Source organism: Emydura macquarii, unplaced genomic scaffold (genome assembly GCF_026122565.2).
Source record: "Emydura macquarii macquarii isolate MOO-44397 ecotype Brisbane River unplaced genomic scaffold, CSIRO-AGI_Emac_v2 contig_691, whole genome shotgun sequence".
Classification (NCBI taxonomy): Eukaryota; Metazoa; Chordata; order Testudines; family Chelidae; genus Emydura; species Emydura macquarii.
The window spans coordinates 10,959,643-10,975,214 of record NW_027130828.1 but is presented as its reverse complement, the minus strand read 5'-3'; the positions used below and the strand labels follow the sequence as shown (position 1 = coordinate 10,975,214).

General features: G+C 47.4%; 1 protein-coding gene across 1 annotated transcript in view; it reads left to right on the top strand.

Moving 5' to 3' along the window:
• The window catches only part of PRRX2 (paired related homeobox 2), a 60,303-nt gene extending 45,169 nt beyond the window's left edge, over positions 1 to 15,134 (top strand). The window contains exons 2-4 of the mRNA XM_067541619.1: positions 9,687 to 9,871; positions 10,227 to 10,405; positions 14,174 to 15,134. Of these exons, the coding sequence (XP_067397720.1) occupies positions 9,687 to 9,871; positions 10,227 to 10,405; positions 14,174 to 14,309 (500 nt within the window). The 3' untranslated portion in view covers positions 14,310 to 15,134. The remainder of the gene's footprint in view (positions 1 to 9,686; positions 9,872 to 10,226; positions 10,406 to 14,173) is intronic.
• Positions 15,135 to 15,572: the final 438 nt, after the last annotated feature.

Genomic DNA, 15,572 nt, shown 5'->3' with positions numbered 1-15,572 from the left:
AGGGGAGAAAAAAGGACATGGAAAAATAACTGCAAGTCCCTGGATCATTTACTCTACAGATTAATCCAAAGGGAAACATTTAAAATAGATTTCATGATTTAAGGAACAAGTTAAACAATTGCACATGAAATCTACGTGGACGTCATCGCTATAGCTCTTTTGGTTTCCCTGGAGCATATAATGGGAGTCCACATGTGTACTGAGAAAGACCATGGGAGAAATGAAAGACATTGTTTTTCCAAAGGATTTCTTGGCTGTAAAAGCCCTCTGCCGCCCTGCAGCTTCCCTGATTAAGGCCCAGTGTTAATTTGTTAAATCCACATCAAGTGCCCGGAGAACCAGTTGTTTATTTTTGCTAATTCAGCCGGCTGAGATCAAATTGGGGTTTTATTTGTTAAGGATAAACGTTAATTAATAAAAGCTATTTGTTTGGTTAGAGCCAGCCGCAGCCATGGGGTCATATATGCCGTGATCATTATTTCAAACAAAACAAACCAAAAACGTCTCTCAACAGTTTGAAAAAGGCAGAAAATTAGAGAGCTGAATTTATTTGTCTTAGGAAGAATTTACAGTTAATTCCCTCTGGGCTATTTAAAACTTTAAATTATACTGAATCAGGAAAAAAAATGGCCGGGATGGGAGGGAGCAAACTGAGAGGAAGAGCGGGAGGAGAACTGACTGTAAAGAAGATTCGATCATTTGGCTGGGTGAAAAAAAAATAAAGCTTAAAAGGCCTTTGGCAAACTCTCCACATAGAAATGGAACGTGTGAAATAATTTAACGGCAGAAAACCGTGCTCCGCTCTGGGTTTTTACATTGCCATGCAACAGGGCGAGAGGTAAGTTTAGCTTTGAGAGACGTGGCTCTGAAATTCCCTGTCCGTCCCAACAAGGTCAGAGGTGCACGAGGAGTTGGATGTATTCAGTACCAAGTCAGAATGGCTTAAGGGCCGAAGCTGCTGAACAGTGAATGGGCTGCACATGGTGAGGAAGGGGACGTGTGATTGAAGGAGTCAGAGTATGTGGCCAGACGGGACCACCCAACCATCTAAGTCTGACCTCCTGTATATCTCAGGCCACCAATACCACCAAGCACCTGCACCCTAAGTGGAACTGAGACTGAAATAGAAACTCAGGAAGCTCTTTGCACTAGCCAATGTCTCTCGCACTGCTCCCCAAAGCCAGGGAAGAGGGGTGCACTCCAGCTGTGAGCTGAGCTCCCTCCACTCTGCTTTATTTTAACCCATTTCTGTCCATATCCCACAGCCATAGAACCATGCCATGGACCTGAGCTTAGCAGAATACAGTGATTTGAACCCCTGCATTCAGGGCTTTGCCTGAGTCGCTGAGTGGCAGGATTAGGCCCTAAACAAGCATTGATGGCCTCGTTTTCAGAGGTGCATGCCCCTCTGGCTGTAGGTAGCTCAGCATCTGAGAAACCATGCCATTCCCGCTTAGATTCATCTCAAAGCAAAAACGAGGGGGAGGCAGAGTTTCCACTTGGAAGCTGCAGAAAAGCACCCAAGGTTGTAAATTCCGCAACAAAAAACTCCCCTTCCCACAAGGGTAACACCTACAGGAAGAGTGCACCCGCCTGAATGAAGGGAATTGTCACCTCTCCCTGAAAACGGGAGCTTCTCTCCCCCGGAACAGGGAAATTCAATATAGCTACATCACATTTAGAAATCGAGACATTCCACTTGCGTAGTTCCAACATGTGAATGGATGTAATTCTAATGCAAATCTAAATAAATAATAAAAATAATAAATTCTGATTGCCTGTATCATAGCTGCACTGAGTTCATTAATCCCCCATGAACAGAGCTCATAAATCAGTGCTAAAACCTTGGTGGAAATGTAGGGAAAATTCCCTTTCTAATGGCGTGTGGTACAACTTTCAATTACTAGTAGCCTAGAAGGAGTTCAAGGCTGACCCGTTAGAATCCCTCACTTGATATGTACAGCCAGGACCCAGATTTGATATAATACCTGGTTTCCTTGAGTCTAAACTCAGCAAATAATTATTAAAGAAAACTGCTAGAACTTTGCATGGATGAGAGGTACAAACTCAGCAGGCTGGCTTAGCAAATGAACAAACACCGCAACACCTCCTTAGGGCCTGATCCTGCAGGCTCAGTGACTTCAAACAGGCATGTTACCTGAGTAAGGAATGCAGGATCATGCCTTTATTTTGACAGAGCAGTTTTCCTAAAAGCCACAGGCTTGAACCTACTCTCACAGACGCTAACTAAAACTTGCATAGATGTCAGTGGAACAAGGATCAGATTGTCTCAAATGCTTTTACTGAGTTGCCTAATACAATTGCAACGTTACGGAAAGACTGGCAGGGACAAGTAGAAATGCAGAAGAACGGGCAAAGGAGAAACGTGATGCTATCAGATGAGGCTATCAACATTGATTTAAGAAGGAGACCACAAGGGCTGTGATTTTCAAAGAAGTCTTAGGGAGTTAAGCGCCGGAGTAAAATGTTCAAAAGCACCTGATGTCTACACTGCATATTGTAGTGTGGGTAGGCGCAGCCATTCTAGCTTTAATCTAGCTAGGAAGGGTACCAATAGCAGTGTAGACATGGTGGCACTGGATTCAGCACAATCTAGCAACCAGAGTACAAGCCTGCCAGGGAGCCTGGGGACATCGCCTGGTTGCTAACCTGTACTGAAGCCTGTTTCACCATGTCCTACACTGCTACTGGTACCCGGGCTAGCTAAATTAACATTAGCTTGTAAGCGTGTCTACCTGTGCTACAATCACACCTTCACTTGCAATGTTGACAGACCCTAAGAGACATCAAAACCTGGTTGAGGCACTGGGGAAGCTAAGTCTCGCTGACTTTCCAATGAGACGTGGGTTTCTAAGTCCCTTTGTGAAAATGGGACTTAGGCTCCTAAATCACATGGGTGACATTGGCCATTTTATCCCATTTTATCTAACAAGCTTGAAAACCCCAGCTAAATTCCTTTGGAATATTTACTATTTGGCTGAGATTTTCAAAAGCCCCTAAGTGATTCAGGAGCACAAGTTCCACTGAAAGCCAATATCCATTGGGCGCTTTTGGAAATGCCACCCTTTATCACAAAGATACCCCAGGGATGAGTGGGATAGATTTAGTGTTAATGAGAAAACAAGGCTCCGGTTTGTACAATGGCTGAGACTGACACACAAACTTGTTACCAAACTACAGCTGAACTCCACGTCTCGTATGTTCCGTTTAACTCCAATTTCCCTTGGTGAATATGTTTTTCAGCTCATAGTTATCGCGCAGTCTCTCTTTCCCTTTTTTGCCTTGCAATGTCATCTTTCATTAGTCAGTAATGTTATCCCTTTTGCCCCCTTCTTTATTTTTTCCCCCTTGGAGGAAATTGTAATCAGCAGAAGATAAATACGTCATAAAAAAGGTGGCAGGGGGGAGGGGGAACATTCACAACTCCCCTTTGACCTCCAGTTTGGCCAATGTCTCCAGTGTCTCCAAGCGAGCCGCACGGTAACCAAAAAATGACAAACACAAACTTGCAAATTTTCTCCATAATTTCAGTCCCGCTTTGCCCCCCAAAATGAGGCCTGCAAAGGAGGGGAAAGAAATACTGTGCCGAGCTATTTCTGCCTTTCCATAATTACCGAATCTTATTCTTGGAAGAGCGTCAGGATGGGAAAACACGTTCTAATTCCTTGGTGAAAATCACAGAGAAGCCAGTTAAGTAACTTTTCTTCCTGTGCGTCTAAAGCTCAAAAGTTAATGGGGTTATCTTATGGCACATCGGCTTTTGGCCTGAAAAAAGGAATGGCTTGATGGCAAAAGTTCGCTGTAGATTTTATGTACATTATTTTATTTGTGCCTGCAGATGGAAATAGACTTGGGAATGGGGTCTATTAGGTTTATGCCCGTACCCCACTCTGCTAAAGGCACAAATATGGAACATTTAATGACATTCATTTTTTAATGTTGATTTCAGCTTATAGAATGGGTGATCGCTCCCAACCTCGCACACCATAAACCTGTCAGACGCATGCCATCAGGAATTAGGGTGGCATTTATCTGGTCCTACAGTTCTGGTGTATGGGCAGGGCTCCAAAGCATGAGCTAATTGAGAAAAGATGTTGATTCATTACGGAGCAGGAGAACCCTGTCTCTGGGCTAATTGCAGGAATCAGGTACACTTGGACCATGAGCAGACTCGTGTGCAATCAACGGATGAGATTTTTTTTTTTTAAAGGGAGGGAAAAATATCACATAATGGAGAATTCATCTGGAAGCGAAAGGACCTATGTAGAGTTCAGGAACAATGATACCCTTTGAGCCGTACTGGGATGCAGGCAGCTATCTTTCAAAGGAACATTTGATTAGGTGGGGAAAGGCTTTCACTAGCTAACAATAGTTTTTAAGAGTTTGTCTAAAATGTCCTGCATGGTTTTGTGGCTCAGGGGAAGATCTTACTTGTACATGGGTTAGGGACTTATTTAAAGTAGCGAAGGGGCCTGAACATAAAAACTGGACCTGTGCACCCCTGGACTTCACAGCTGTCAAAAGGCCCAGACACAAAACGATCTGTCCCCTTCCAAACATGGCAGGGGGGTATAATCCATATCGGAATCTTGCCGCTTGAGCCCATCTCAGATGCAAATGCTGCATGGAAAGCATTTTACCCTGTGGGGCTGTGGTAGAGCCACTTCCATTGACTTCCATGTGAGGTTTTCTGTTGATTTCAATGGGAGCAAGGCAGGCGCCCTGCTTTGCTAGGATGAAAAGAGGGCAGGCAGCGTGGGTGCTGTTGAGAGCACATTCTCCTCATGCCATTTTAAGAGTTAAATCTATAGGTTCTGCTCCCTCTTTTTTTCTTTTTGGCAGAACAAACTGGAGTGGGTGAAGGAAGCTCTCTCTCATGGAAAAGTCCTAAAAGCAGATTTGAATAGGGAAGAACCCAGCTGGGTTCTATAGCAATCACTATAAAAACCTATACGATTTAATAGAGAATGAGTTCCTCTTTCAATACAATCTATTCTATAACTTGTCCATAAAACTCTATAGGGTGGTTCATAAATCCTATAAGGAGGTTATTGCTCTCTATTAAACTCTGTAGGGCTTTTGTGCTGGTTCCTGCATGCTGGTCCGTGTCGATCCCAGGTTCTGGGAGGAAGCTGGGACACCAGTGACCTGCCATATTTTTTTAATCCAGAGACTCATTCACTTGCTGAAGGAAAACAAAACCAAAAAAGGAGTTAAACTAAAAGGGGCCACTGTAAAATAGAGATTGGCAGCAAATTTGAAGGCTCTCAACAGAACCAAGGGCTGGAGGGAATTCTCGGAATTTTATTTGTGATGCGAAGCTCAGTGGAGCCCAGACTGTGGTCTCCTGGGCGGGGCAAAGAGCGTCTTTCTCTCTCGGCTTTTGGACTCGGCTTTTGTATTTATTTCAGATGAAACCAAACACGTGTCACCTTTCAGAACATTCTCCCTCCCCCCGTACTACAGCTTCCCAAATGCTCTGAGCCCCAGGGTCCCTCTGTCCTCAAACGGGCTTGCAGAGGCAAACAAAGGATGAAACTTGCCTGGAATGCAAAGATAGGTGTAACTAAATGATCAGAAAGTGGCAGTACGTCAGGCGCTCCCGCCTCCATTCAGACAATTAAAGCTCGGGCCCATGGTAGCTGAGCTCACCTTTCTTTCTCCAGCCCATCAAGGGAGTTCCCATCTCACCAGCCAGTCGTGTGAAGGGTGGTCTCAATGGACACCTCCCCTCCGCTATTTCCCGGACACCTACCTGTTTGGGCTGAGCCAGAGTCATGAGTATATCCTGTCACAGAGCAAGAGCTATTGAGTCAAGCTTGCGGGAGAGCTGCCCTAAAAATGGGGAATAGGCTGAGCGCTGTGTTTTGAACCTGTTCTGTGGATTGTTAGAGGCCATTCCTACAGGGGGCAGAGCATTCTCATCACAGGAGGACCAGGCCCGTCGTGTGGCCTGGTTTTTAATTGATGGAAGGCGCCCAGGGCTCCCAGGCATCAATGCGCATTGTAAAGAAAGCACCAAAGCCTCAGCTTACATTAGTCCATTGTCAGCACTAGCCACAACCGTAACCTCCTCGTTCTCTTTGATTCCAGTTGCCACTTCCCCCAGGGTAACAGCCTGCACCATTGTTAGGTTTCCTGACTCAGTCTCGGGAGAGCTGCCTCCGGCATTATGACCGAAACGAGGGTGGCCAACCCTCCAGGATCGTCCTGAAGCCTGCAGGAATTAAAGATTAATCTTTAATGAAAGATTATGTCCTGTGATGGAACCTCCAGGAATACGGCCAACCAAAATTGGGAACCCTCGCCCCAATAGCCGTGCCGGCGGCAGTGGCGTGCACCCACCAAAACTGGGCCCCGATTAATCGGCGTGTAATGGGTGCGCTTGCACAGGACCCCCCTTGGAGGTTTGGCCTGGCTGCATTCCTGGGCGGTGTTGCGGCCCTATGCGCCAAGTCACAACACCCATAGCGGGGAGCTGGGCCTAGCCCCGCGGGACAAGAGTCCCAACTGCTGAGTGAGTGTGGGACAGGGCTCACTCCCCATCCCCTTTCCCGCCCACCCCTGGAGCCTTCCCTCCACACCAGGCCAGGATTAGGGTTGTGGTGCTGGGGCAGAGGTGCTCCTGCAGGTGATCGGTGCCGCCTCGGCGGGCTGAGGAGGAGGCACCCATTGAACTGGGAGGCAACGTCTGCCCCTGCTGGATAGCCACAGGCCGAGCATCGCTGAAGTAGCCTCAACTCAGTCTAAGTCTCTGTCCAACCATATTTAAAGATCCGTGATGCTCCAGGCTTCAGCGAGAGTCTCTCAAATACACAGTCCCACAAAAGTCCTCCCCAAATATCAGCCCCACAGCTGCCTGCACTCCGTTCCCTTAACCGATAAAGCAGACAGCCCAGCCCAGTAATCAGGACAAGGGGTCAGGAGTCTTGAGATACATCTACACAGCAGGAAAAAAATAAACAAGGCCATGGCAGCGAGTCCCAGAGCCTGGGTCAACTGTGGGGCTAAAAATAGCAGTGTGTATGTTTGGGCTGGGGCTGGAGCCTGGGCTTGGAAACCTGGCAAGGCGGGAGGGTCTCAGAGCCAAGGCTCCAGCCCAAGTCCAAACGCTGAGCCAGTTGACCCGGGCTCTGAGACTCTGCTGCGGGTCTTTTTCTGCAGTGTAGACAGGCTCTCCGGTTCAGTCCCAACTCTCCAGGTGACCAACTCATGTCACCTTCGTGTGCTTCACTTCACCTGTCTGGAACACAGGGACAATGCCTACCTTTGTGAAGTGCTTTGAAATGCTGTTGCCCTGCGAACTATTATGATAACTGCTACATTTCTACAGCCCCATTCGCCTGGGTTTAGGTTTGGGGTTTTTTTTTAAGATGGGCATCTAAATTATCTTTTGTTTTTCGTCATCATGGTAAAAGGAGGGCAAGTAGGAATCAGATCACACTGGATCACGTTGCCACATTGGATCAGAGTCAAAGTGCATCTGCTCCAATATCCTGTTACTGACAATGGCCAGGACCAGATGTTTCAGAGAAAGGTGCAAGAAACCATGGAGTAAGGCACACACGTTTTCTCCTATCCCTCAATATTAGAGGGTGGCTTAAGTGCAGAAGCAGGAGGGTTTAAAGTCCTTCCAGGAGATTTTGTGCTCGGGCTGGTTCCATCTCATGACAATTTTGCAAAGTTGCCTTTTAGCGAGCAATTCTTCAGCATATCCAGGGAGGCAATAATTCCCCACATCACAGCCTCTAACTTTGATATAGAACAGAGAAATCCAATACAACTCTGCTGTAAATCAATGGGATGTCAGAAAACTATTAACATTTCAAACAATTCAAAAATACTTTCCCGCCATTAGGTACAAATTGAATCCAGATGCTTTGCTAATGGAAAGAATAACCGAACAATATTTCATGAAAGAATTAAAAACAACAACGTGCTTCCCCCCCCTGGGCCTCTGCAGGCAACTGACTGTGTCCTCCAAAGCCAGTCACCATCAGCTTGCCCCATCTCATGTGATGCTAGCAACAAGGAGAGGATGAAAGTTACCCTGGATGAAGGCCCAAGATGCATCATACTCAGACCTGGATCTGGGCCAAAAAAGCATTGCCAAATAGAGGGACCAGTGACAGGCTTAAGGTTCCAAATTTCATGAGCCACGAAGATAGAAATAAATGTTTTGTGTGAATAGAAATCTCAGAGGCTTGGTAACATTTGTTTCTAGCACTGGCTGACTACGAGATAGCTGGCTTTACAGATCATGTCATTCTAATTCCAGTCCTGTTTCCTCCCACATCACACACAGATGTAGCTGCTGATTTTTCAGGAACTGATGGCAGGGGAGCTGGAACCATTTTTGTAGTGAGGGTGCTGAAAGCCACTGAACAAAACTGTATAATATTCATTGCTATTATCACTTCAAGCCGGGAGGGTACTACTGCATCCCCAACACCACTAGTTCCAGTGCCCCTATTGGTTGGAGCTAGAGACCAAGACCCACATTTGCAAACGTGGCCACTGATTTTGGGCGCTTCCATTTTTGGGTGCCCAACTTGAGACAGCCTGGGGCCTGATTTTCTAAGGTGCTGAGCTCCCACAGCTGCCATGGACTTCAACAGGACTTGCTAGCACTCATCACCTCTGAAAACCAGGCCCCCCAAGGATCTGACGTGGGGCTCCCAAAACTTTAAGCATCTGAAATCAGTCGCCCCTTTCAGAAATGTTAAGCTTCATACTTACATAGCACTTTGCAAACATTAACTAGTTCAATTCTTACCCGCTACATCCCCCGTGAGGTGAGTATTATCCCTGTTTCTCCCATGAGAAAAACTGAGGCACAGAGAAGGGATGAGACACGTCCCACGTGCCATGAGACACAGTCAGTGGCAGAGCTAAGACTGGAACTCAAGAACTTCTGCTTCCTCTTCCCCTGAAGAGTCCAGTGGACTATGGTACTTCTTCTCTAGGTAGGCTTAGAGGGGTTAGATTTTTATCGGTAAATGTGGGTAAACATTGATTTCACCGTACGCGCACAAACTGAAGAAAAACATTTCCATCAATGATAATCGAAATTTACCGACAGGCAAAGTAAGACAAATGCTGCGTGAGAACTTATTGCAGTCTGATTTAAAGCTGTTTACTTGTATATTTTGAGACGTGAGGCTGACAATTTGTGTTTTAGTGGTTATAAAGCTTTAACTTTTTGAATCCCAGCATCAAATAATCATTGTCTAACCCCTCCCCCATAATTTCGCATAACTGTGAACATTTAAACTGATATTGATAGAAAAAAAAATGCTTTAAAATAAACATTGATGTTATCCATCAAAATGATAAATCAATTGAATTCTGCCAAGCGTGGCTGTAGGGCTTGCCCCGAAGGGCAGTCTATGTTCCTCTGCTGAATTACAGACATTTGCACTGAGCAATGTCACCTCCCAAGCACAGCAATGACATCCTCTCTAAGAAGGGTCAATCACAGACCTCATTCACCCCTTGAATAGAGATGCAGGACACTGCCCCTGCGGCAGCCGCCACGCCACGCCACACGCACCAGACCAGTGTGTGTGTGTCTGTCTAACAGGCAGGGGAGAGGTGGGCAGGTGCCATGGAAGTGTAATTTGTACCCAGCCGCCCTGGGATTGTCTCCTTTGTGCTGCCCACAGGTGAGAGTCTGAGTCCAAGCCGCAGTGCCGCCAAGAGGAAGAAGAAGCAGAGGAGGAACCGCACCACATTCAACAGCAGCCAGCTCCAGGCTCTGGAGAGAGTCTTCGAGAGGACGCATTACCCTGATGCTTTTGTGCGAGAGGAGCTAGCGCGGAGGGTGAACCTCAGTGAGGCCAGGGTCCAGGTGAGCAAAGGTGTGGGGAGAACCTAGGCCTCTGCCTCCTAGCAAGGATGCTGGCTTTCCCCTTCCCTTTGGCCAGCTAGAACTCATGCCTTCATAGAGTTCAGAGCGACCAGGGCAGTGCGCCTTCCAGGGGCATCACAGCTCACCCTCACCCACCGCGTCACGGCAGGCAGAGACATCACCGCCGGGCTGCCAGCCTGAGATCTGCCAGAGTTCACTTGGCCCCCTGCTCAGTGCAATCACCCTGCTGCACTATGGCATGTCGAGGGAGCGGGGCAGCTCCCCCATCCCTTCCACCTGCCTTAGCTGCGTTACACGGGGCTCAGCTTAGCAGGGCTGCCTCTCCTCCCACCAGGTGTGGTTCCAGAACCGAAGGGCCAAGTTCCGCCGCAACGAGAGGGCGATGCTAGCCAACCGATCCGCATCGCTCCTCAAATCCTACAGCCAAGAAGCAGCCATTGAACAGCCCATGGCCCCCAGGCCAACTGCCTTGAGTCCAGAGTATCTCTCCTGGACCACCACCTCCCCATACAGGTAAGTCCAGGCAGCCTCACCATTATCCTTCCCATCAATTCCCAAACGGAGTTATCACGGATGCCTTTAGGAAGGTGCTGGGGAGCCAGCCAAGGCCAGCCTGCCGTGCCGGTCATCAGTGGTAGGAAAGACTGTGAAGGGCGGGTGGCTGTGAGGCCAATTCTTTGTGTCCTCTAGAAAACGGCTCCCCTTCCAAGAGAGAGAATTAAACAAGCAGGGGAAAAGCAGACTGATCAAGGCCACAATGCAGTTCCCACTGAAGTCACAGGGAATCTTTCCTTTGGCTTTGTCGGGAGCTGGAACAGGCCCTAAGGCCCCAGGTAGGAAGGAGGAGTTAGAATTGAACAAACTGCAGGCCCCTTGGTCCCAAGATGTCGCCCTGCTACTAGGACAAACACAGCCAGCATATGGGGTGGAGGCAATGACGTGTTGAGTTGAGTGCAGCGTTGTTGTAGCCCCGGGATATTAGGAGACAAGGTGGGTGAGGTAATATCTGTTACTGGATCAAGTTTTGTTGGTGAGAGAGACAAGCTTTGAGCTACACAGGGTGCTCTGGGACTGTGAGGCCTATTTCCGCTCCTCCCTCCGTTCACGTATCCGGGCGGAGTTCCTCTGGGCCGTGTCTGCTGGCTCCCTAGACATCTTTGAGGAGCAGTGGGCACTGTCCAGGGTTCTCTGCTCCGTGTCCCCTTCAGGTTTCCTGCGTTTGACCCTCTGACTTCCACACCTGTTCCTGTTTTTTCATTAGTTGTCCCCTGTAATTAGCTGCATCCTGGGTTCAGTAGCTCCTTCCCTTAAGCTGGGGGGGGCCTTCAGCTGTATTTCCCAGAACACACTAAGATACACAGAGCTTTTCTTCAGCTCTGGGAAAGGGACTCAGAGTGTCACAGCTAAACACAAGGTTGAACAGCTAGTTTAGCTTAAGTAGTTAACTCATATTCTAAGGGACCATTCGAAGTGAAGTGGCTCATTGACACCCCTGTAGTCTTAGGACAAAAAGGGGAGTTAGTGGTCACAGATTGCTGAAATAAGCCACAAATCCAGTGTCTTTAATGAGACCGTGATTTTTAGTATCTTGCAAAATTATGGATTTCAGCTCCCAGGCTCGTCTTTTGAAAGTGTTCTACAGGTTTCCTTTGAGGATGAGGACTGCTAGATCAGAGAGAGAGTGCTCACTTTGTGAAAAGCGTTCACCCACCAGTGACTCTCTGGGTATGTCTATACTGACGGCAGCAAAGTCGCCGCCGTCAGAACGATCTTTCTGGATCGATTGAACAGTCAGTGTAGACCTGCTCAATCGATTGGGAAGTCGATGTTAGTAAACCACCCCCTCAAGTGGCATAGCCCTGCGTTGACGGGAACACAGTACCCGTCGGCGCAGTGCAGTGAAGATGGCGCTCAGAAGGGAAGCACAGCAGTCAACGTATCGCCAGGTAAGTGTAGACCAGGGCTCTGTAACTTGAAGTCTTTAAACCATGATTTGAGGACATCAGTAACTCAGCCAGAGGCTAAGGGTCTATTACAGGAGTGGGTGGGTGAGGTTCTGGGCCTGAAATGTACAGGAGGTCAGACTAGATGATCATGATGGTCCCTTCTGACCTATGAAATATGGTATTTTTGTCTTTTATCATTTTCCAGGGAGAGTTGATAGTGATTGTCTGGTTTCACACATATAGTTGTTACTAGGTCATTTAGTGCACAGGAAGAGGTACACCACATGTTGTGATAGGCATGTGTAAGACCTTGGATCAGTCCTCATCCTCAAAGGAATTCTGCGCAAGTCTTTCAAAAGGCGAGCCTGAGAGCTGAAATTCATAACGTGTATTTAACTCATAACTTGTATTTATCTATGACATTGGTCTCTGGTGAATGCCTTTCCCAGACCTGAAAAAGAGCTCAGTGTGGCTCGAAAGCTTGTCTCTCTCACCGTCAGAAGTTGGTCCAATAACAGATATCACCTCACCCATCTTGTCTTCTAATGTTGAGTTTTAAATATTTATAAGAGTGAAAATGATGTTAGGAAAGTTAATATTCCAAGGCTACGTCTACACGACAGCTTATGTCAGCATAATTTATAATGCTCGGAGTGTGAATAAACCACCCTCGAATGACATAAGTTACACCAACGTAAGCGCCAGAGTGGACAGCGCTATGTCGGCAGGAGAGCTTCTCCTGCCGACATAGCTGCTGCCATTTGCGGAGGTGGTTTTATTATGCCGATGGAAGAGCTCTCTTCCATCAGCATAGAGGGTCTTCCCCAGATGCGCTGTGGTGGGGCAGCTCTATCTGTGAAGGCAAGCCCTAAGCGTTGGAGGCATGTGAAGCCAAAACAGAGCTTTTTAGCAGCCTGACTATTGATGACACCCCCAAGAGGAAAAAAGCCCAGCCCAGAAAGCTTTACAAGAGAGGGTTTTTCAGTGGCTTAGGAAACCTGTAAACTAGGACCAGGCAAACTCAACGGGGTCAAATTCCTTTCCAGGGTAAACTCCAGCAAAGTCAGTAGAATTGCACCAGGGATGAATTTGGCCTGTTTTATCTAATCCAGAACCCACATGAGCATCATGGATTTGAAATGCAAACTCAAATGTTATCAAGCTTGCGTTCTGCCTGGGAGAGACTTCAAAAGAAAGAGCCACACGGAGAGAGGAAGAGATGAGGAGGGAAGAAATCCTAATGAATAAATAGGTGTGGGTGCAAGATAGCCTCTCCTACCACCTGGTTTCAGGCCCAGGGAGTCTTCTACCCATAATACACGGCACAGGCTTCACTTCAGCCAGGAAAAGCTTCTTTTCACTTTTAAAGAGAATTTCCTTTGGAAAAGCCATTACAGGGAAGAAGGGGATTGCAAATTCACACACATCTGTGAACCCTATAACCAGAGAGTCATAAAAACTCCACTGGAAGTGTCCATCCTTAAAAGTTTCACTCTTCTGTACAGATTGTGGAGCTGAGAAATTGTAATGGGTGCGGGGGAACAGCAGCCAACTCAGTCTGGGGTTCTCTAGTCGATCCAAGGGTAGTTTGAACAAACTTCGCTCGAGATAGTTGCAGCAAGGAACTCCTTTCCCTTTCCCCAAGTGCTGTGAGGCCTTGAATGAAGTTCTGTGCAAAAAGCACCTGTCATTTCAGTATCTAAGAGCCACAAGGGCAAAATATCAGTATGGAGACAAGTGTTTTCTCCAGTATAATCCCTGTCTGATTTCATTCTTGCTCCGTCAGCCTTTGAGTGACAGGCATCACTCTCCTCTTGTCAGTGAGTGCTTGGCTGATGCTCAGATAGTGGGTTTTCCCTGCACTGCAAGGCTCAGGACGTGTTTCTCTCTGGGTTTTTGACTCAGTCATTGTCGACCCTAGAGATCAGATACACAGTCTGGAGCGAACTTCCCCTATAATGTCCAGAGTGGGTAGAGAAGGGGAACCTAGAGAAGGTCTAGGTTTTTACCCTGGGTCCATCTCAAACGTAGTCAGTTTACAAGCGAGGGGCAGGGACTTTAATCTCATTTAAAATTGATTTCCACAAACTGCCTGCCATAAAAACTGCCTGTTATTGTTTGTGGGAGAAGTTTACTATTGGCATCAGCTGATTGGTTCTGAGAAGCTGGTGAAAGGAACCAACTGCCTGACAACTAGAAATCAAATTACTCAAAAAGAGAGCTGCTGTTCTACCTACGCTCTTACAGCAGCGGCTAAGGCTTTCCCGGGGCTGTGCCTGAGTCTCGTAACTATTTTCCTTTCACTTGCTCCTCTTCCTTCCTCCCACCCCTGCAGCACCGTGCCATCCTACAGCTCAAGCGGCACCGCACCGCCTGCCCAGGGGGTGAACATGGCAAACAGCATCGCCAGCCTACGCCTCAAAGCCAAAGAGTTCAGCCTGCATCAGAACCAGGTGCCCACTGTGAACTGACTGCACATCCCCAGACCCGGGACAAAATACCAATGTGCCTGCTCTAGGTGGGGGAGCATCTTCTCGATCACAAGATGCCAGCGTGCAGCTCCTGTCCCAGTCTAAACCAAAACCCTAGTGACACTCAACCAATGCCGATTACATCACCAGCATTTCCTTCTTCTTCGTGTCCCTTTTGAAAGCAGAGCAAGTAACAATCACCTTTGGAAAATGGTGTGTAATTGTAGCCACATACGGAGTGAACTTGGTAAGAAAGTTGCTTTCCCCACACACTCTATAATAAAATACATACACACACACACACACACACACACACACACACTTCAAGGATAAACAGACTCGCCAAGCTAACATGAATATGCTTCCAAACAGAGAAGAATCTTGGACTACAGGATTTGCCCAGTTTGGGTACCTTGACTGGACAGCCAAAGAGCAACTGAGTATCCTCCAACCGCAGAGACACTGGTCTTTGCTGGGAGGATCACTAGATCGCATTATGTCAATTATATAGTCCCTTTTTCTTTGGTGGTCACTCACACATGACTGTTCAGCAGTTGAGCATGTAGCCGACTCACATTGTACAACAGCCCGTCCAAGGCTGACAAATTTGCTCCTATATTTTTATGTCACCAGACTGCAATGCTTGAGAGAGAGAAAGACGTTTGCAAGTCAGACTGCCCCCCCTGCTGTATATATTCATTACTCTAACCCTGCCTTGTGCTTTGTACATGTAGGAGTAGCGAGCTGCCCACGCTGATGTAAGATATACACTATCAACTTTTTTTTAAACCATTAACCAAAGGCGATGATGGTGGTTTGAGTATCCAGGAGAACTCGCTCCATGCTAATGAGCTCCTCAGATAGCTGGTGGGACTTTGCAGCTTTCCAAACGTTGATGTTTGCTCTGCACTTTGTGGTTAAGTCATTGAATTCACAAGCTAGTCTGAAGGGGCTTGGGTCATTGAACTGTCCTGGGGGAAAACAGTCTGTGGGCTTTAGCTGAGTGCATGGTTGTCAAAGCTCTATGCAAATGGCCAGGCAGGCTGCCTCCTTCGGAAACAATGCCTCACTTGTGGAGCTCCGGTCCCCTGGATGTGGTTGATGGCCTGGGCTCGTCAACGAAAAGTGGTTGGCTTTCCCCATCACCCACCCTCTTAGCAATCTCTTCCCTACGCAATAGCTGAAACCCATAAGCAGGGCTTTCAGTTACAGTGTAAGATGAGAACAAGCAGAACCTCAACTGGAGGCCTCGGGGGTCTCGCT